At 45.4% G+C, this 21356-nt stretch overlaps 1 protein-coding gene across 2 annotated transcripts in view; it reads left to right on the top strand.

The window, feature by feature from the left end:
- The first annotated feature begins 228 nt into the window (after nucleotides 1–228).
- MICU3 (mitochondrial calcium uptake family member 3) overlaps nucleotides 229–21356 on the top strand; it is a 93189-nt gene continuing 72061 nt past the window's right edge. For both annotated transcript variants that reach the window (XM_043970940.1, XM_043970939.1), the window contains exon 1: nucleotides 229–615. In XM_043970940.1, the coding sequence (XP_043826875.1) occupies nucleotides 244–615 (372 nt within the window). In that variant the 5' untranslated portion in view covers nucleotides 229–243. The remainder of the gene's footprint in view (nucleotides 616–21356) is intronic.

The raw sequence follows: 21356 nt of genomic DNA, 5'->3' as shown, positions 1-21356 counted from the left end.
ACAGGGCCACGCCCCGATAACCACGCCGCTCTTAGCCCCGCCCCCGGCTAGCCTGGCCCCTCTCCTCCCTGTCCTTCCTATCCCCGCTCTCTCCTCCTTCGCCCCGCCTCTGGCCCGCCCCTTTGCTCCCGCTCCTCTCGCTCCCCCCGCCCCTGCGCCCGTTATCGCGAGATCCCGGCTTCTGCTCCGGGTCCGCGGGCGCTGACAGCTGCCGCGGTGACAGCGGCGCTGCCGGGCCGGGCGATGGCGGCCCTCCGGCGGCTGCTGTGGGCGGCGCCGCGGTGCCTGGGCCCCGCCTTGCCCGGGCCGGGGCCGGGGCGGTCGCTGCGGGGGCGGCCGGGCGCCGAGGCCGGAGCGACGGCGGAGCCGGAGGAGCGGGAGGAGGACGAGGAGGCCTGGCAGCGGCGGCGGCGGCGGCGCTGGGGGGAGCTGGGCGCGGCGGCCGCGGCCGGGGGCGGGCTGGTGGGCGCCGTGTGCCACCGGCTGTACGGTCCGCAGCAGCAGCCCCCGGCCGACGAGCCGAGCCCTGAGCCCGCCCCCCAGGCCCCCGCGCCCCTCGCGCCCCCCGCCGCGCGCCTGCCCCTCGCCGTGGCCGCCGCCGCCAGAGACAGCACGGTACGTGGCCAGCCCCTCCGCGGAGCCCCGCGTCCCGGGGAAACTGAGGCACTGCAGCCGGGGGGGGGCCGCCAGGGCCAGCCTGCAAAGGGCTTTCTTTGCACCCGGGGGCCTGAGAGCAGCCCGGCGATCTCCGGAGGGGAGGGCGAACAGAGGGAGGTTGGGGGCTCGCGAGGCCCGGGGCCCAAGGCTGGTGGTCGATCATGGGCATTGAGTGCACTGTCTCGGAGCCGGCCCTCAGCCTGAGCAGGGTCAGGCGTGGCCTCCTCCGGCCTGTAAAAAGTCAGGAAAGTGGCCTTGGAGAAAGGGGGGGGGGGGTGCGCAACCTCCTAAGTGCCCGGAGGCCGATGTCCCAGGCTCATCCAGCGGTCCCGACCGCCCCAAGGAGGCCAGAGGGCTCAGCCAGACGGGGCTGGCTGCTGAAGGCAGCACAGGGTTAGCCTCAAAGCCCCCGTGAGGTCTCACAAAGAAAGGGGGGGCTCCTCCCAAAACAGAATCAGTAGAGCGTAAAAAATGCTCGACAAGATAGCTGATTAGGCAATCATCCCGGCGGCTTGCGAGGATGAAAACAGACGTGGGCCTACAAACAAAGCCAAAAGAGTAAAGTTTTGCTAAAACTATTTTTAAATGGTTTTCTCCATTAAAACGTGTGGACTCACTGCACTTCAGCCATTAGTATCTTGGTGGCAATGGCAATAATAGAAAAGATGGAGAAAGCAACCGGATTGGATCGAGTACCCATAGGGGAGAGCATGCTGGTGGTGGTACATTTGAGAGCATTGTGAGATTAGACACAAAGTATCTGAAGATGGGAAGTTACCAAAGGGGTGGAAAAAGTCTTGGATTTTATTAACAAAAGTGGTTGAGAGAATATCATCCATTAAGAGCCCCTATGCCTACTTTCCCATCCCCATAGATTCTTTTTTACATGTCTGTATCAGGGTTACATTCATCCTCACTTGGACTAGTGGGGTGCAAGCAGGCATTCACAAGTGATGTGACCCTTACTTTTCCATGTCAGAATTAGCAAAAGTGTGGAGAATATGAAACGCTGTTGTGGAATGTTACTGTTTGGAGATGATGGAGATTAAGCATTTGATTGGAAAAAGAAAGAGAATGTTGTCTTTGAGGCTCTTCTCCATCAAGGTGTCTCCTATCCAGACCTCAGCATCATTTGGGATCCTACAACCTTATTCAGTGTCGCTTTGTTAATGAACTGGGCATGCGCCTCTCCGAGATCTTCATCTCTGGGATGATGGAGCTCCTCCTCTGAGTTGAAGCTGAGGAGGATTCCCTCCCAGGGGATGGGAGAGTCCTCCAGTGTGCCTGCTTCTCTGTGAGGTGCTACTGTTGTGGGCAGCCTCAAAGCATGGCAGAGCCATGGGCCTAGATATTGACAGGTCATCTCCCCCAGCAGATAGTGAAGATCCTTGAGGGCACCAACTTACTGGCTTTTGCCTTTCTTTGTATCCCTAGTGCTTAGCACAGTGCCTGCCATATAGTAAATGCTTGATAAATGATGAACTGAGCCTTCTGAGAAAGATCTGTAATTACTGAAAGGGGGTCAGCTTTCCCATCCACACGGGAAAGACCAAGTGCATGGAGAATGCCAATTGTCCAGGTTTCTTCTTGGATGGACAGTATAGATCCACAGTGAGGCCAGCCAAAGTTGGGAGGAAGTGAACACAGGCACATTGCTTTCAACAAATTGAAATCTCTTTTATTGACCCCAAGTATCCCATGAAGGCAAAGGCTCATCTTTTCAATAGTAGCATTGCTATCTGGCAGCAAGATATCACTTCCCAAAGAACTAAAGAACTCACAGAAGGGAATGGAAGTATGTAGTGGGTTTGAGCAGGCACAGAACACACAGTAGGAGTCATGGGTATCATAGAGTGCTTGTATGGCAACAAGAGAAGATAGTCTGGTCATATAGCAAGGGGGAGGGGTGGCTGAGGGCCAGCCAGGACACCCCACTGCTACCCTTATGACATCACAATAAAGCAAAAGGAACTTTGGGGAGAGCATTAACAGGGGGTCACACAGATCAGACAGGCAGGGATGGGTCATGATCTTCCTTGTTGGAAGAACTCCCAAATCTGTGAAATCATAGACCTATTGGAGTATTTTTGGTCTTCCAGATGGCAGACTTATGCCACTCAGCCAATGCTTGAACCTGTTCCTTTCTGGTAGGTAGGACCTGCTAGAACTGGTACTCATTACTGCTCAGACCAGAATGAGGGAGGACTCATTCTGCCATACAGTCATCTTTCTGAGGAATTAACTTGCAAGCAATGCCCATTTGTCCAGGTGCAAAGGTGAATGAAAAATGATGGATATATTAAGACATAGGACCAATATTCTAAACTTTTTAAGAAAGAGAAAGTTTAACACCAAATTTTGTGGATTCCCTCGTGATAGGAGATGATTCAGAAAATACCAAATAACAAAAAGCTCCTGTGAATTCAGTCACTCCTTTAATTACACTTATACTAAATAAAATAGCATCTTTGTAAATTCAAAAATGGTCATGTGTGTGTAATTTATGTGTGTATACACATTAAATAAACGAGGTATTTATTCAGTTTACAACGAGGAATGTTATTATAGAACTTATTTGTGAAAGTGTAACTGACATTTGACCTTATCAATCAACTGAAACTGCCCTTCCAAATTACCGGGGATCTGTCAATTCCTGAACCCAGTGATCTTTTCTCCTTCCCCTATCTTCTTAGCTGACTTCTCTGCAGCCCTTGGTGCTTCGGATCATACTTGACCCAGGGTACTGTCTCCTGTCTGGATGTTTGTGACACAGCCTTCATTTGGTTCTCCTATATGAATGACCACTCTTCAATCTCCTTTGCTGAATCATTAGCTCATGCCCCCTGAATGTGGGGTATCATCCAGGGATCTATCCTTGGCATCTCCTTTTTACTTTTGTATTCTTGCTTGGTAACCTCTTCAGCTGCCATGACTTTAATTATTATCTATGTAGATGTATCACCCATCTATATAGCCAGCCCTAGTCTCTCTCTTAATTTTCTTTCTTTCTTTCTTTCTTTCTTTCTTTCTTTCTTTCTTTCTTTCTTTCTTTCTTTCTTTCTTTCTTTCTTTCTTTCTTTCTTTCTTTCTTTCTTTCTTTCTTTCTTTCTTTCTTTCTTTCTTTCTTCCTTCCTTCCTTCCTTCCTTCCTTTCTTTTTTGGTGAGGCAATTGGGGTTAAGTGACTTGCCCAGGGTCACACAGCTAGTAAGTGTCAAGTGTCTGAGGCCAGATTTGAACTCAGGTACTCCTGAATCCAGGGCCGGTGCTCTATGCACTGTGCCACCTAGTTGCCCCCCCCCCCAGTCTCTCTCTTGAACTCTACTTACGCATCTCTCCAACTGATGTACATCTCCTAGGCATCTCAAACTCAATGTGGCTGAAACAGAACTCATTAACTTTTTTTTTTTGGCAAGGCAACAGGGTTAAGTGACTTGCCCAAGGTCACACAGCTAGTAAGAGTCAAGTGTCTGAGGCCGGATTTGAACTCAGGTACTCCTGAATCCAGGGCCGGTGCTTTATCCACTGAGCCACCTAGCTGCCCAGAACTTATTAACTTTTACCCAAGACCTGAACTTGTTGCAAAGTTTCCATCCTGCAGCTCACCTAGATCCACAGCTCACTCACTCCACTCCAACTCTGCCCTCAGGCTACTCACCCAGCCTAAGCCTGTTCAGTTTCTTTTTCTCACCCTTCACTTACTCAGTAAGTGCCTGTGGCTCCCTATTGCCTTTAAGGTCAATCAGACAATCCTCTGTTTTGCTTTTAAAGCCTCCCTCCAGCCTTTGCCATCCTCTGAGGTCCAGCCAGACTGGCCTTTGCATTCACTATCCTCCGTGCCTGCCATACTGTCCTTTCTTATTGCAGTCTCATAAAATCCCTGTTTCCCATAAAACTCATTTATTTTCCAAAATATATGTAAAAACAACATTTTAACATCAATTTTTAAAAAACTTTGTGTTCCAACTTCTCTTCCCCCCTCCATTCCCACCCCCCACCCACAAGAACTCAAGCAATTCAAAATAAGTTATACATGAGTAGTCATGGAAAAATTCTCATATTAGCTAGTTGTGAGAGAAAACAGTCAAAAAACCCAAAACTTCAGATTAAGGAATTGTCAAAAAGGAAAAGAAAAAAAAACATTTTAAAATGTGTTTCCATCTGTTTTCAGATACTATCAGTTCTTTCTCTGCAGGTGGGCTGCAATCTTCATAAGTCCTTCAGGGTTATATTGGATCATTGCCTTGCTGAAAATAACCACATGCTTCCCAGCAGATCATCCCCCACTATTGCTGTTATTTTATATACAGTACATTTCACTCTGTTTCAGTTCATGTAGGTCTTTCCAGGTTTTTCTGATAGTATCCTGTTCATCATAACCTGTATATAGTACCTTAAGCTTGACAGAGAATTTTCTTCATAAAAGCCCAGCAAAGTAGGTACCATATGTCAAAACTCATTTAAATGAGTACATTCGGCATGGACTTTTTTTTCCTTCTCCCACCTGCTTATCCTATCTCCTCCCCTCCCCTAATTCATATAGATCTGTGTATATGCATGGCTCTACTGGCTAAACTGTAAGTTCCCTGAGGGCAAGTATTATTTGATTTTTGTCTTTGTGTCCCCAAAGTCCAGAACAGTGCCTAATACATAGTTGATACTTAATAAATGCTTGTTGATTGGCTGGTCAAACACTAAAATCATTGATTCTGTAGTTGCAGTTACATTCTTTGTTCAGATCGCCAGGACATGAAGTTTTCAACTTCCCGGTCTGCCATTGTTGTTCATCCTTCTTTTTGAAGAGGGCCAGCGATATCAAGGGGTGATGTCTTGACTTTCTTTTTTGTTTTGTTTTGGTTTGGTTTTTTTGCGGGGCAATGGGGGTTAAGTGACTTGCCCAGGGTCACACAGCTAGCAAGTGTCAAGTGTCTGAGTCTGGATTTGAACTCAGGTACTCCTGAATCCAGGGCTGGTGCTTTATCCACTGCACCACCTAGCTGCCCTAGTGTCTTGACTTTCTTGTGAATTGTATTCAAGTGAGGCAGAGTTGGGCAGTGATCAGCTTCACTCTCTCTCTTCCAGAGTCATTTAAGTCCAGTAGCAAGACCGAAGTCAGGAGGACAGGTGGATGCACCCTTGATGTCTGACCAAGCTCTAAGCACTCCCTAGCACCTGCTTCAGCTGCCTCCATGCCTGGTGGAACGAGTTTTCTCTTCCACTCACTGCCAGGGGAAGTTTTCCCCTGCTCAAAGTAGACACCCCCCTGATTCACTGAAGGGTTTGAGACCCCTCCGTTACCCTCAACCTGGTTAGCCCTCTACTGAAATGGTTTACCTGGATGTGGCAGCGGTGAGAGTTGAGTGAGTCATAGACAACAAAGGTGGATAAGCAGCCCTCCCACCACAGGTGCTAGTCCTCCCTGAATACACCCTGGTCTGCCATTATGGCAATATGTTAGATCAGTCTTTCTATGGGCAAATATCAGAAAGCATCCCACACCAAAACTGATACAGAATCAATCGCAATCTTCTCAGTACCTTAAAGAATTATGTTCTTAATATGGTGAAGTTGTGAAATATATTTTTAAAATCTTACATGATGGGGGCAGCTAGGTGGCATAGTGGATAAAGCACTGGCCCTGGAGTCAGGAGTACTTGAGTTCAAATCCGGCCTCAGACACTTGACACTTACTAGCCGTGTCACCCTGGGCAAGTTACTTAACCCCAATTGCCCCACTTTAAAAAAAATCTTACATAATGTCCAATTTATTTTAGATCTAACCTGATTTCCTCCCAGCGCTGGCCCTTGAAGTCCTTACTAATGTGCATGAAACACCACACATCAGAAAATTTTGCATTTTGTGAGAATTGCAGTTTAGATTGTGTTCATCCAAGTTAGCTATTTTTAGTACTGTACTTAGGGAAATGTCACTCAAGTTCAAAATTCCAGTCTTTATTGCAGTACCAAATCATATGACACAGTATTTATTTTAGCTAAGCAAGTTTTGCCAAAATTTTTGTCAGCAAATAATGATGCTGAACTTTATTCTACAGAAAGACGTGTTGATAAGGTCTTATGGAGGTGCTTAATCTAGCCTTAGAAAGTCAGGGCATTTTTCATGGTAGATAAACTTTGAATGATGCTTTTTCATCCCTCAAACGTTTTTTAGTTTTAGAATTCAAAGAATTGTTTAATATGTTTCATCTAATATTTAACCTCCAATATCCAATTAATCAATAGGCATGTATATAATAATTATTAGGTTTTAAGGCTTGCAAAGTGATTTTTATATGGTAACTCATTTGCTTAAGGGCCTCCAATGTGCTGGGTACTTTGCTAGGCTTTGGGGATAGAAATGCAAAGAATAAAACAATCTTTAATTGGGGGGGGAACAAGCTACATATGTATAATTATGTATGTATCTGCACATGTAAATATACATGTGTCTAAATGTATTGTATATAGGGGTAGCTAGGTGGCACAGTGGATAGAATACTTGCCCTGGATTTAGAAGGACCTGAGTTCAAATCCAGCCTCAGACACTTGACACTTATTAGCTGTGTGACCCTGGGCAAGTCACTTAACCCCAATTGCCTCACAAAAAAACCCTAAGTGTATTGTATATAAAGAATAAATATAAAAAGAACAAATGCATGGTGGTCAGAGGGGACTCTAGAATGTGGGGAACTAAAGAAAGGTTTCATGTAAATGGAAGCCCTTGAGCTGTGCTTGGAAGGAAGAAAGGGATTCTATAAATTCTCTAAACTGGAGGTGAAGAGGGAACTCATTCCAGGCACGGCCAGAGTACAGAGGGCCAGAGATGAGAGGTGGTGTGCTGTGTGTTAGTTACAGAAAAGACTGGCTGGGCCTGACACATGTCAAGAGGGAGCAAGCACTGTACAGTGAGACTAGAAAAGTTGGTTGGGGCCAGATTGCAAAGGATGTAAAAACTAAACACGGGAATGTGTATTTTGTCCGAAAGGCTTTAAAGAGCCAAGATAGCCTGGTGAACAGTGGAGCCATAGTCAGATCTGCACTTGAGGAAAATCACTTTGACAGCTGTGACCAGAGACAGCAAAAACTTGAGGCAAGAAGGTGAATGAGAGGGCTGGGACAATGGTCTGGGTGAGAGGTGAGGAGGGCCTTGACTAGGATGGTCTGTGTGAGGAGAGAAAAAGCTTCCATAGTAGTGGAGGTGGAAAGAATTTGGGAACTAGATATACAGGAAGAGGGAGCATGAGTGCTGAAGTCATACACCCAGAAGACTGGAATAAAGAAGGGGGATTCCTTTGCTAGAAATGGGAAAGTTTGGAGGAAGGGAGTAGGTTTGGAGGGAAATAGAATCATTTCTACCTCGGGCAAGGTGAGACATCTCTGGCACATCAAGTTTGGAATGCCCAAAAGGCAGCAGGTGATGCAAGACTGAAGCTCAGGAGAATGACAGTTACCAGGTGTATATGGGAACTGACGAGATCACAGAGTGTCTGGAGAAAGAAGAGGAGGGAGCCCAGGACAGAGCCTTGGGGAACATTCATGTTGGGTAGCTTGATCTGGGTGAAGAACCAGCAAAGCAGACTGACAAGTCTTGTGGACAGCCAAGCAGGAGGAGGACTAGGAGGGAGAAATGCCCAGAGATGAGAGTGTGCCCAGGAGAGGGGGTCAGTGGTGCCAAATGAAGTAGACTAGGTAAAGAGGAAAAGTACTGAGAAAAGGTCATTGGACTGGACAATTGACAGCCCACAGTCTCTTTAGAAAGCATTTTTAATTGTGTAGAGGCCAAATTTAATTGAGTGTAGGTGTCCAAAGCCAGATTGAATATCATTTGAGGAGTGAGTGAAAGGAAGTAAAGGTGACAAGTAGAGAAAGCTTTTTCTAGGAATTTGCCTGAGAAAGAGTAGAAAGATAAAGGATTATAGTTTGATTTGATGGTAATGTCTGGTGGTTTTTCAAAGATGGGGATGGCAGTGGAGAAGACAAGAGTAGATAGATAGTCTAAAGATTAGCCAGACCCGGAGACTACCAGCCCAGCTTCCACCCAACCCCCAAAGATATTCAGGAGTGCAACCTTTGTGAACTAGGGGCCTGCCATCCCTGCCACCACCAGCAGCTCACCATCTGCTACTTCCATGGCAGGCAGGCTTGCCTAACTGGGTCAAACCACCCCACTCTGAGTCCCAGTGGAGATCGCCTAAGACCAGGGACCTCCCTACTCACCAGCCCTACTTCTTGCCCCCTCTCCCCTTGTTGAGCATCAACCCCAGTGGAAACTCAGCCTGGTGTCTGATTCTACAGATGCCAAAGCCCCCTACCTCCTTAGCAGCCACAGTTTCTGTAGATCTACAAGAGATAGTTGTGACCTCCAAAGTCTTTGGCATCCTCAAATGGCTCAGCGTCAGAAATTATACTAAAGAAGACCCATTTCTGTTGGCATTGCCTTCTTACCTAAGGAATCCTGGGAATTTCCACTGAACTTGTAGCTGAACCCTCCTATATGTACTTTCTCTCCCCACTAGAACATGACATTGAGAGGAGATACTGGATGGAGAGAGAGCAGACAGACAGAATAGACAGCACATGAGTGAGCACTTGTTAGGTGCTCACTATGTTCACTAGGCTGGGAATCCAAGTTTAAAATAGTTACTATCTGGAAGAGTTTACATTCTCCTGGGGAAAGAGAACTCATGAAGGAGGGTTATAAAAGCGGGGGGGGGGGGGCTTGGATGACTAGGGAGAAAATGGAAAAGACTGGAGAGTGAGCGCGGGAGATAGGAGGGAAGCGAGCCTTGAGGATCCAGGCCAGAGACTCAGGGAGAGCGCTAGGCATCTCTGCAGGACAGAGGCACCTCTAGGCTGAAAATACAGTTGTCCCTCCCACATCTTGGGGGTCAGAGGCGCAATGCCCCAGGATCTGGAAAATCTGATAAAACTTTTGGGCCCTCCCTTGATGCCAGAGAAGAAGCCTGAATCATGATGGTATTAAAAGATAAAAGGTGTTGGTATTTTACAATACTGTGCATATATTTTATGCATTTCTGACATTCTAAATTTTTTTCTATGTCATTTGCTGGCCTTCCCACATCATCTGTGGCTTCCTCAAAACTCCAAAATTCACATTTGACTTCCTATGCTAACCTGCAATATAAACAGCAACTGTTGCTTTTTTATGCCTGGTGTTTTTTAATGTGTAATACATGTTTTTTTCATTTCCTTAATACACTGAAATAACAATAAGTATTTTTCAGAAATCAAGCCTTGGGGGAGAGAGAGAGAGAGAGAGAGAGAGAGAGAGAAATTGTTCTGTAATTCAGTAATTGCATTCTGTGAAGAGGGTTGTATTTGTGTCTAGCATCATCCAGCTACACACTCTACTTACCTCAGCAGTGCACCCTTTTTGAGGTTTTCATGCAAATGACAACTAAAACTTGGGGATTCTCTCTGTATTCTCAAACTTAGCATCTTTGGCATTGGCAAGGACTCATGATGCAATTGGAGAGGAGGGGTTTTCCTTATAAGATAGCAATATACAATTGCTTGGATGAGATTGGAAGGCTGTTCTTTCTTTTAAGTGACTCTGGACTTCGAAGTCGAGATGAAAGCCTCTCATGGCCATTGGTAGAGACCTTTTGTTCTGTGCCCATTTGTCAAGGGACTTGGACTCTCATAACTCAGGCTCTAAACAAGAGAGTCTCATTTCTTTTCAGGTAGGCTTGATGATGGTGGCAGCCCTGCACAGTGACAGACTGTTGTTTAGCAAGTTGACCTACAAGTTAATATGAGAACATCAAGTTGGGGCCTGAAGGGAATGGTTGGGTTGTCAGTATAGGTGTGGGTCCCTGTGCCCTCCTTGTTGGCTTGTTTTATCTCTGCTGATCTTAAGTAAAACATGTTGCAGAGGGGGCAGCTAGGTGGTCCAGTGGATAGAGCACTGACCTGGGGTCAGGAGGACCTGAGTTCAAATATGACCTCAGACACTTGACACTTACTGTCCTTGTGACCCTGGGCAAGTCACTTAACCCTAATTGCCTCACCAAAAAAAAATGTTGCAGATTCAGTGTGTTAGAATGGATAGAAAGCCAGCCTAAGAACCAAGAAGACCTGAGTTAAGTCCTGCCTCACCTCTGGGGCCTGCTAGCTGTACAGCCATAGGAAAATCACCTCACTCTCAATACTCAGGGTAACTTGCTTGCTATAGAGCATAGTAGTGAAGTTACCCCCTGCATTGGGACAGGGAGTTTCCTCTTCTAGGGGTTCCCTGTGAAGTCACAGGTCCAGCCCTCATCACTACAGTCAGCTGATAAGTGGCAGATACCACAGTGAGAGGCCATCAGGAATGGAGTCACTCTTCCTCTCATCCAAAGATGAAATATTTGGGGTCATTAAAAAAATCTGGGGTCAGTAATATAGGTAAGTGATAGGATTCCTGGCCATCAATTCTGATTTTACCACAGAGAATACTCCCACCCTCCAAGGGGCAATGAGGGTTAAGTGACTTGTCCAGGGTCACACAGCTAGTACGTATCAAGTGTCTGAGGTTGAATTTGAACTCAGGTCCTCCTGAATCAGGGCTGGTGCTTTATCCACTGTGTCACCTAGCTGCCCCTGCAGAGAACACTTCTTGAGCAACCTTGCCTTTAGCATTACCTTAGTCATGGGACATTTGGTTTTGACTTTAGATGGCTATAAAACAGTTAGAATATCTACTCTGGGAATGCAAGGAGAGGATTCTTTGTCTCATTTACTGGTTCATCCATATTTCACTACCCCTAGAACTCTGTGTCTCTGTCCAGAGCAAGCCTTCAGTCCCTCTCTCTGTTTCTTTGTCTCCTCTATTTGTCACTCTCCTTCTCTCCCTCTCCTCCTCCCTCTCCTCCTCCCTCTCCCTCTTAGACATCTCCACCTGGATTTTTCATCAGCATATCAAAGTCAGCTGATCAAAAACAGAACTGTTGGGGCAGCTAGGTGGCGCAGTGGTTAAAGCACCGGACTTGGATTCAGGAATACCTGAGTTCAGATCCGGCCTCAGACACTTGACACTTACTAGCTGTGTGACCCTGGGCAAGTCACTTAACCCCCATTGCCCTGCAAAAAAAAAAAAAAAACCAACAACAACAAAACCAGAACTGTTTATTTTCCCCCCTAAATCTAGGAGTTCTTTTTCAAAATTAATATCTTTTGGTTTTTGCATCACCAGAATGTCTCCCAGTAATAGATAATAATAGCTAGCATTTCTATTGGATTTTAAGGTTTGCAAAGCACTTTATAAATATGATCTTATTTTGGTCCTCACAGTAACTCTGGAAGGCAGGTAATCTAATTAACCCCAGTTCATAGATGAGGAAACAGGATGACAGAGGTGAAATGACTTGTCCAGGGTCACACAGCTAAGAAATGCCTGAAATCAGGATTTGAATTCAGAACTTCCTGACTCCAAGTTGAACTCTATCTCCAGAGTTATCCTCAGAGAGAGTTGCAGTCTCCCTCCCTCTCCCCCATCCTATATATCAAATGATAATTTTAAAGGAAAAAATAAAAGGATGAGAAAAAATCAGCAAAACTGATGAATACATTGAGGAAATCTGAAAATCCGTGCAGTATAGCACCCCATGGCCCTCCCACTTCCTAGTGTCTTCTCAGATCCATCCACCTTCGGTTTCTTTGTGGTGGCTCTTCTTTCAATTTACTTTATTGTATTCCTTGTGTCCATTGTTTTCTGGGCGCTGGTGGTAACTGCTAGAGAGTACTCCAGTCAGGCACCCTTCTGAATTGTTTTACATAAGAGCTTAATAACCTTTCTTAGTGAAGTTGGTTTCTTCTGTGGTCCTAGATACTTTATGAATTTGAAAATGTGATTCTGAAAAGGGCCCCTTTGTGGCCTACCCCAACTGCTGCCCAAGAGGTCCATGATCCCAGTGAGGTCGGCACCCCCCCACCAGCCTTCTTTCTAACTTCCTTGGCCATCGAAGGCATCGCCTTCCCTCCTTTCTTCCTTTCTTCCTTCCCTCCTTCCTTCCTTCCTTCCTTCCTTCCTTCCTTCCCTCCTTTCTTCCTTCCCTTCTTCCCTCCTTCCTTTCTTTCTCCCTTTCTTCCTTCCCTCCTTCCTTCCTCCCTTTCTTCCTCTCTTCTTTCCTTTTCTTCCTCCCTCCTACTTCCTTCCTCCCATGTTTCCTTTCCTTCCTCCCTCCCGCTCTTCCTTCTTTTTTTCCTTCCCTTCTTCCCCTGGTTCACCTCCCTGACTTGAATCTCCTCCTCCCCACATGTCTAGTTAATGGGCAGGTCCTGCTGCTCTTGCCTCAGCAGCACCTCTCAGTTCTTTTCCCTTCCCCACTCTTGTAGCCACCACCTCATCCCACAGCCTTCTCAGTGGTTCCCCCAAATCAAAGACTGCCAAAGGCAGCCACACCACAAACTAGCCTTTACGTCAGGCTTTAAGATTTTCAGAGCACTGGACAAATATCTCCCCTCATGCTCCCAACAGCTCGGCCCATAAGGATTAAGAGACTTGAGCTAGAGTGTGAAGCAAGATTTGAACTCTGGTCCTCAAGACTCCGGGCTTAGCTCTCTATCCACTGAACCATCCAACTTCCCTAACAAAGGTTTCATATGAATTAGTAATTATACAAAGCAAACACATAAATAGCAGAAGCAGCAGAAAAAAAAATCTTGTGATTAAAGCTTTTAAAGAGTTTTTGCTTTTAATGGTGACAAGTGAATTTCTGATGTGGGGGGGGGAGGGGAATTATTTTATCATCTTTTCTAAAGGTGTATTATTTGACCTTACTAGAAATCTGACCTAAGCACTTCTTTAACCTATGATGTAATATTTAGCTTACATAGGAAGCACATCAAACATTCAATACAATACCAATTTTATTCTTTGTGTTTAAACGTGTTGGGCTGGTTTACATTTGAGAACATTAGCTCTCAGTGGTTTCCTGTAACTGTTGTGTCCCAATAAAGAATTAAGTCATTTTATTTCCTGAAATTTAAACTAACTTGTAATAAAGCAAGATATATACAAACTAACTTATAAAAACTGCATTTAGAGTATTTGCCCTATAAAATGAAAAACAAGACTAATTAAAGATGATTCATAGCTGGGCAAGTCACTTAACCCTCATTGCCCCACAAAAACCAAAACAAAGATGATTCATATACTACACAGGATTTCCAGACATAGTGTCTCTCCCTTTATACTTTTTTTCTAGCTTTTAAAAAAAACTCCATTGTATTATTGTATATTAGTTACTACTATGTAAATGATGCAAAATAAGCTTAGCACTTTAATGCTTTATATTTTGTGGGAAAAGTAAATGCCAAATACACCAAGCTCTCTCTACAACAGCTCTATTCTGATCCCTCATGGAGGTGTGGACAAGAATGACCTTTGGTTCTCAGGAGCTTTCCTAACTGAGGTCAAGCTCCCTTGGTCTCTATCCAGTGGAAAACACCCAATAAAAGCCTGCTGAAAGGAGGTGTGTCTCTCATCAAAGGACCAGCCTGGCTGCTGAATTGGCCATGGCAAGTCATAAAGATCATGTAATGCATGGAGACACTAATGTGTTCATAGGTGGACTAGGCACACTTATGAAATCAAGTCTTTTGAAGTAACAAGCTCTTGGGTTTTATCAGATATTGATTATCTATTTATTGCTCATTCAGGTGTTGATAGAGATCAATATGCATCACTTCTCCACTCTACTTGGCTTTTTTTTTTCTTTTTTTTAGGCAATGGGGGTTAAGTGACTTGCCCACGGTCACACAGCTAGTGTCAAGTGTCTGAGGCCGGATTTGAACTCAGGTACTCCTAAATCCAGGGCCGGTGCTTTAACCACTGCGCCAGCTAGCTGCCCTCTACTTGGCTTTTGAGAATTTCATTAGTCATTTGTATTTCCAAAAAACAACGGAGAAAGGAAATGAAATTCCAGTTAACCTGTTTTGCTTGCAGCCTTTACTTAAAAGACTTTCCAGAAATGGCAGACCAGGGCTGCTGACCACATGAAGCTATGTAATAAGTTTGAGGTGCTTCCTGTATAAGATAGACCTGAGCCCTCCTTCCTCTGAGGAGGAAAGAAGCACCTTCTCATGCTCTGTAAAATAATGATGAAGCTCAGTAGGTGCTAGTGAAAGAGAGAATACCCCAGCCTGGTCCCAAAATGATGAGAGGATGCCATGGTTTTAGCTTACCAGGAGCAGTCAGGTAGCATGCTTCCTTCTTGGAGCAGGTACCTGAGACATGATGGAGACCTTCCCAAGATCCATCAGACCTGACAATGGCTTTCTACTTCCCCTGGAGGGAACCAAGGATGTTTTTCTAGGAATTACAAAACTGGAGGCCTTGGTGTCATGGATGCTATTTTGTTCCCTCCTGACAAATGAAGGTTTCAAAAATAAGAAACTTATGGTGCAGGAAATGGTGTAAGAGAGTGACCCAGGCCAAGACTGGATCACATGTAATGAGAGTCAAGAAGAATCCCTTTGACTCGGTTCTGAGATCCAATCCAAAGAGAACCTTGGCCAAAGAGGGCAAATGCCTTACTCGAGGTCCCACAGGTACTAAGTGTGTCAGACTCAGTAGTCTGTACAGCCTGCTCGAGCTGCTTAGTGTGCTGGCTCCCCTATGGGACAGGTAGCTTCCAGCACTTACTCCAGGTAGAGGCACTTAATAAATGCTTCTTGACTGCTGTTGATATTGGCAACAATGGGAGGCACCTATGCTTTGAACTGAATCAAATTGTGATTCCTAAGTCATGAAGTCTTGTAGAGGAGAGCTGCTGCTGCTGTTCCAATGTCACACAGGTGCCAAGCTCAACCCTGAGCTTCTAAAGCAGCCATAGGTGGCCCAGAGAAGACAAAGTCCTGGCTCAAGGTCACCCACAGGGTGAAGTAGACTCACCTCTTCCGGCTTCTTTTCTGGCATTCTGCCCCTAGTTATTACAGTGCATCCATCAAGCCTAGGGAGTGGGAGGAGCTGCCAAAGGAAGCAAAAAGCAAAAACAAAAACCAAAAAAGCCAAAGACAGGGCTGCCCAACTCTCTGTGAACTCCTTGTGAGAAGTGTGGGACTTCAAAGATCTAAATGTGCTTTGAATGTAAAAAGAGCTAGACTTGCTGGAGAGAAGAAGCCATCTACCAGGATTGTTCTGGAAAACCTGCTCTTGCCAAGGGCTTCGGAGCCCAGTGCAAATTGGTTTTCAATGGGCAGTCTGATCTAAAACATTTTTGTAACTCTTATCTGATATCATCTCTCTCATTACTAAGGTTCCATCATGTTTGGGCAATCAGTTCAAATGTGTTTAAAGCATCTGTTCCCATAAATATTTAAATCGTTTTCATATTGTGCTTCACTCCTTTCTATTTTATTGCTACAACAACATGCAGTGTTGCTGGCAACATAAGGTGTTAGGGTGCTGAACTAGCAGTTAAAGATCATCTAGGCTCTAATGCTATCTCACTAGCTGTGTGACTATGGGCAAGGTATTTAAACTCTCTGGCCCTCACGTTCCTCATCTCTATAATGGGAATTATTTTATAATGGAGTGGTACTATATACATGGATTTCATTTGTATGAATTCACCTATCTTCCCTGGGGCAAGGGGAAAAGAGAAAGCATTTTAAAAACACCAGTGCGGGACGGCTAGGTGGCACAGTGGATGAAGCCCTGGCCCTGGATTCAGGAGGACCTGAGTTCAAATCCGGCCTCAGACACTTGACACTTACTAGCTGTGTGACCCTGGGCAAGTCACTTAACCCCCATTGCCCCACAAACCCCGCACCCCCAAAAAAAAACAAACAAAAAACACCAGTGCCTGTCATTCCATCCCATAACTTCACCTGGTCCCAGTTCCAAGTGCCTGAAGGTTAGAATCTCATCTCACCACATTTGTCTCACCATGTTCTGCTTCAGTTGATGGAGTGAACAAGAGGGACCAAAAGTTGCATTCCAGTCCAAGGCCCCTGATCAGCCTTCATATCATTGAATCTTCACTTACCTGCTATGGCTCTAGATGGATATACCTTATTCAAAAGTAACTGCCAAGATAAAAGGAATTGGGATGAAGGGAGCAGGGAGGGGCGGGGTATTGTATATTAAGAAGGGCTCTTCATGCTGGAGAAGGAGGAAGAGGAAGAGGAATGAGTTCCCACCCTTCCCCTGCCCCACCTCTCTCTTCTTTTACCCCCCCTTCCCTGATGGATCCCAAGTATTCTGCATGAGTGAGTAGGAATGTGTGAGGAAGGAAAAACTAAATTAGCATAACTTATTGATGCATTTCAGAAAATGTGTGTAATGTGTAACACCTGTGGACCTCTCATCTCCAGAGAGGGGGATGAGAAAAAAAGTCAGCACAAGTATATAACACTCAAGAGAAAGATCTTGTGGCAGGACTGAGTCCTCCCCGCCCCCTTCCCCCCCCCCACCTCTTTCTCTCTCTCAACATTCCCATTACCACAGCCTTGCTCTCTGTGGAAACCCATCTAGTCTCACAACACTGAGAGACACTTGTAACATAATCCACAGCATTGTATAACATTTCATTTGCTAATCTTGTTTAAGAAAACAGACCTCTCATGTTGGTCACTGTTCCATGAGAAATAAAGGTAGACTGAGGCACAGAAAAAGGTCTATTCATGTGTGGAAATCCATGAGCCAAATGGAGACTTGTGGTGAAGAGCATTTGGGGAAAGGTCAGTGGAGATAAAAATATTTACTTTGTCATTGGAGAACACTACAGACAAAGAGAAAATAATGAGGAATTCTGGCCTGGCATGGTGGTGGTTTGTCCTTCATACTGTGAGAATCAGAGTGCCACCCCCTGCTGAGAAAGACATTGTGAGAATCAGGGCAGCTCTGACCCGAGGAGAAAGCATGAGGTGACTTTTCTGAGATTTCGAAAGTCAGATTCTCTACTGCCTGTAAATCATGTCAATCTATGGACCAGCCAATTAGCTTGGAGCTGTGTGTGGGGACCGCCCCTCTTCTGGCCTGCGGAGGGCTTCTGCTCTAGGAGACTGAGGTTTTGCCTTTTTTGGTTCGGAAACCGGCTATGCAACCGGAGATGACCCCTGATGTTTTAGGCAATCGGGCTTAAGTGACTTGTTCAGTGATACAGCTAGTAAGTATCTGAGGTGAGATTTGAATTCAGTTCCTCCTGACTTCAGGGCCAGTGCTCTATCCACTGCGCTGCCTATTGTCCCAGCATAGCATAACAATGATAGAAGAACTTCAGTTACCCAAATATGTCAATAAACAAAGCAATGAATGCCTTTTTGCTTTGCCTTAATTAAAAATGTCATTCTTCAGAAGGCAGAGAAGTCATCACGGAGTATTCTGCATCTGATTCTTTCTAAAAGGGAGGCATTGATTGCTAGGAGCCCTAAGGAGGAAATGACCTCTCTCTTCTAAAGTTTGTGATAGAAGAGGGGACATCCTGGGAAACAGTCCGAAGTATAGGCAGCAAGGTGGTGCTGTGGGTCTATAGTCAGGAAGACCAGAGCTCAAATCCTGCCACCAATACTTACTAGCAGTGTGATCCTGGGCAAGTCACTTTACCTCTGCCTGTCTCAGTTTCCTCATCTGGAAGATTGAGATAATCTAGAATATTATCTCCTACCTCCTAGGGTTCTTGTGAAATTCCAAACACTTTACAAACCTTATTTAACATGTCAACATTAATTTTAGGTGGGATGTTGATAACTCACCACAGAGAAAAGGCAGAGCTACTTCATCCTCCATTCCCTTTTGGTTTTTTTTCTGCCAAAGAAAATTTTGTACTGAAAATGACAGAAGCAGAGTGGACAACCTAAGAAGGAGATAGCAAGCACTTACCTCTTTGCCCTTCAGCACCTTGCCCAACCTGAAGTGGGTTCAGAGAAAACCTGCTGATGTGATGGCAGAGTCAGTCACCCTCAGTGGGATTTGAAAGATCATGGAAAACAGGAGAGAGGCCACCAGAGTAGAAAAGGGAAGGATTTGTCCTGATTTTCAAAACGGAAAAGAAGAGAGTCAGCAGTGTCAGCCCATGAGCTTGCTTTAGACTTCTGAAAGCAAAAAGAATGGGCCGTTGAGAAGACAGTTCATGAGTACCTAGAAAGAGAAGCAGGGATTCTGAAGGATCAGCCTGATTTCATCAAGAGCCAGCTATTCTTTGGATCCTGGGCCCAGTTTTCTTTCTGAGTAAAGGAGGGGATGTCTGGGGAGACAAGGTTCAATACAGTATCTCTACCCTCCTTGTGAAGATGATGGAGAGAGGCAGCCTCAGTGATGCTAGGACCACATGGATTCAGAAGTGGGGCGATGGTTGGACTCAAAGAGAAGCCAAGGATGGTTCAATGTCCACTTGGCTGGAAGTCTGTAGGGGAATGAATGCCTCACATTTCTGTGCTCCATCAACCTTGTGCTGTTTAAGTGGCATGCTGGTAAATTATTAACAGTCAGCCCTCAGGGGGAAAAGTACAAGGAATACTGTCCTTAAACTTCTGAGTTTAATCTGTGGTTAACATTTTCTCTGTCACTTTCTTAAGTCTAGAAAATTGACAAAACCATAAATCTACCCCAATTTGTAGCATTTGCTGATTTCCAAGGTATAAATGCTCACAATGAAAACTTAACAGCCGGTTCTTGGGAGCCTGTTGGATGTAGCTTTCTCCCAGCCCTGGACAGCACGAGTGCCGATTATAGAGATCTCTTGGCTGAACAGGATAGGTGAGACACTAGGGAGAAGAACCGTGACCTAAAAGGAGCCCAACAGATTAATGTATTGGAGAGGATCTGAGAGAAGTTAACAGGCATACACGTCAGTCTTAGGTCAGGTCAAAAACCCCGTCCCCAAGGGCAGGACGGAGTGGGCATTCTTAGCGGCGTGTCTGAAAGCCCAGGGCACTGATGGAGGTCCATGGCAGCCAGGCCCATGGGATCTGCCTTAAAGCAGAGGCTGGATCATGACCAGTGGTCACTTGTAGGTTGGCCTCCAGGGCCCTAGGGGCCCTTCCACTCTCAGGTTCTGTGGTTCTATAATGATTGGTGCTGAAACAGGGAGAAGCGGTTATTTGGGAGGGCAATTATTCTGGTGATATGCAGTCATGGAAAGTAGTTGTCACAAAGAAGTGATGCCTAGGAGGGCAGCTGGGTGGTGCAGTGGATAAAGCACTGGCCCTGGATTCATGAGGACCTGAGTTCAAATCTGACCTCAGGCACTTGACACTAGCTCTGTGACCCTGGGCAAGTCACTTAACCCTCATTGTCCTGCCCATTAAAAAAAAAAAAAAACAACCAAACAAGAGTATCTTTGGCTCATAATCAGTTTTTCTACAGAAATAGAGAAGTTTGGAGGACAGGGATTTAGGGGGAAAGATAATGAATCTTATTTTGGACATATTGAGTTTAAGATTGGAAATGTCTCAGAGACAGTTGGTGAGTTGGCCCTGATGCTTAGGAGCCTGGCCCTAGATCTCTATGGATTTGGGAGTCCTCTGTGTGGCAATGAGAGTTACATGCATGGGAGCCGATCCATGAGCATGGAGGACGACCGGAGAACCAAATGACTACCAGCCCGTTTTGATGGCTTTGTGCTTATTGTTACTGGATGTATTAGATAGTGCCCGATAAAAATCTGCTACCAACCTTAGCTCTGACTGAATGGCCAAGAAAAGTGTTGCTGATGCACCCTTAGGTGAATGATTGGACTGGCTCTCATGCTGAAAAGTTGTTCCTCTGAAGAAGACTCAAGCTCCCACTTTGATCTGCTCACATGTAGTGAGTGTGGTGGAAAGAGCTTTGCATTTAGGGTTCAAGACCCCATCCAGCTTCCCACAATTCCTACTTAATAACAGTCACTTCACCTTTGGAGGACTCATTTTCCTCATCCAGATAAGAGAGTTGGGCTAGATCAGGGATTGATGGACTTCAAAAAAGAGTCTTGATAACTGTATTTCAGTAGAACTGGTTTCCTTTGAATAGTATGTATTTAATTTTATGCATTTAGAAATATGAATCTGAGAAGGGTCCCATGGACTTCACCAGATGCCTAAAAGGTCTGTGGCCCCAAAAGAGTTAAGAACCTTTGGCTAGAGGGCAGCTAGGTGGTGCAGTGGATAAAGCACTGGCCCTGGATTCATGAGGACCTGAGTTCAAATCTGACCTCAGGCACTTGACACTAGCTCTGTGACCCTGGGCAAGTCACTTAACCCTCATTGTCCTGCCCATTAAAAAAAAAAAAAACAACCAAACAAGAGTATCTTTGGCTCATAATCAGTTTTTCTACAGAAATAGAGAAGTTTGGAGGACAGGGATTTAGGGGGAAAGATAATGAATCTTATTTTGGACATATTGAGTTTAAGATTGGAAATGTCTCAGAGACAGTTGGTGAGTTGGCCCTGATGCTTAGGAGCCTGGCCCTAGATCTCTATGGATTTGGGAGTCCTCTGTGTGGCAATGAGAGTTACATGCATGGGAGCCGATCCATGAGCATGGAGGACGACCGGAGAACCAAATGACTACCAGCCCGTTTTGATGGCTTTGTGCTTATTGTTACTGGATGTATTAGATAGTGCCCGATAAAAATCTGCTACCAACCTTAGCTCTGACTGAATGGCCAAGAAAAGTGTTGCTGATGCACCCTTAGGTGAATGATTGGACTGGCTCTCATGCTGAAAAGTTGTTCCTCTGAAGAAGACTCAAGCTCCCACTTTGATCTGCTCACATGTA

The sequence above is a fragment of the Dromiciops gliroides genome, chromosome 6 (genome assembly GCF_019393635.1).
Source record: "Dromiciops gliroides isolate mDroGli1 chromosome 6, mDroGli1.pri, whole genome shotgun sequence".
Taxonomy (NCBI): domain Eukaryota; kingdom Metazoa; phylum Chordata; class Mammalia; order Microbiotheria; family Microbiotheriidae; genus Dromiciops; species Dromiciops gliroides.
Note: the sequence above shows the minus strand (reverse complement) of the source record. Positions and strands in the feature narration are given on the sequence as shown.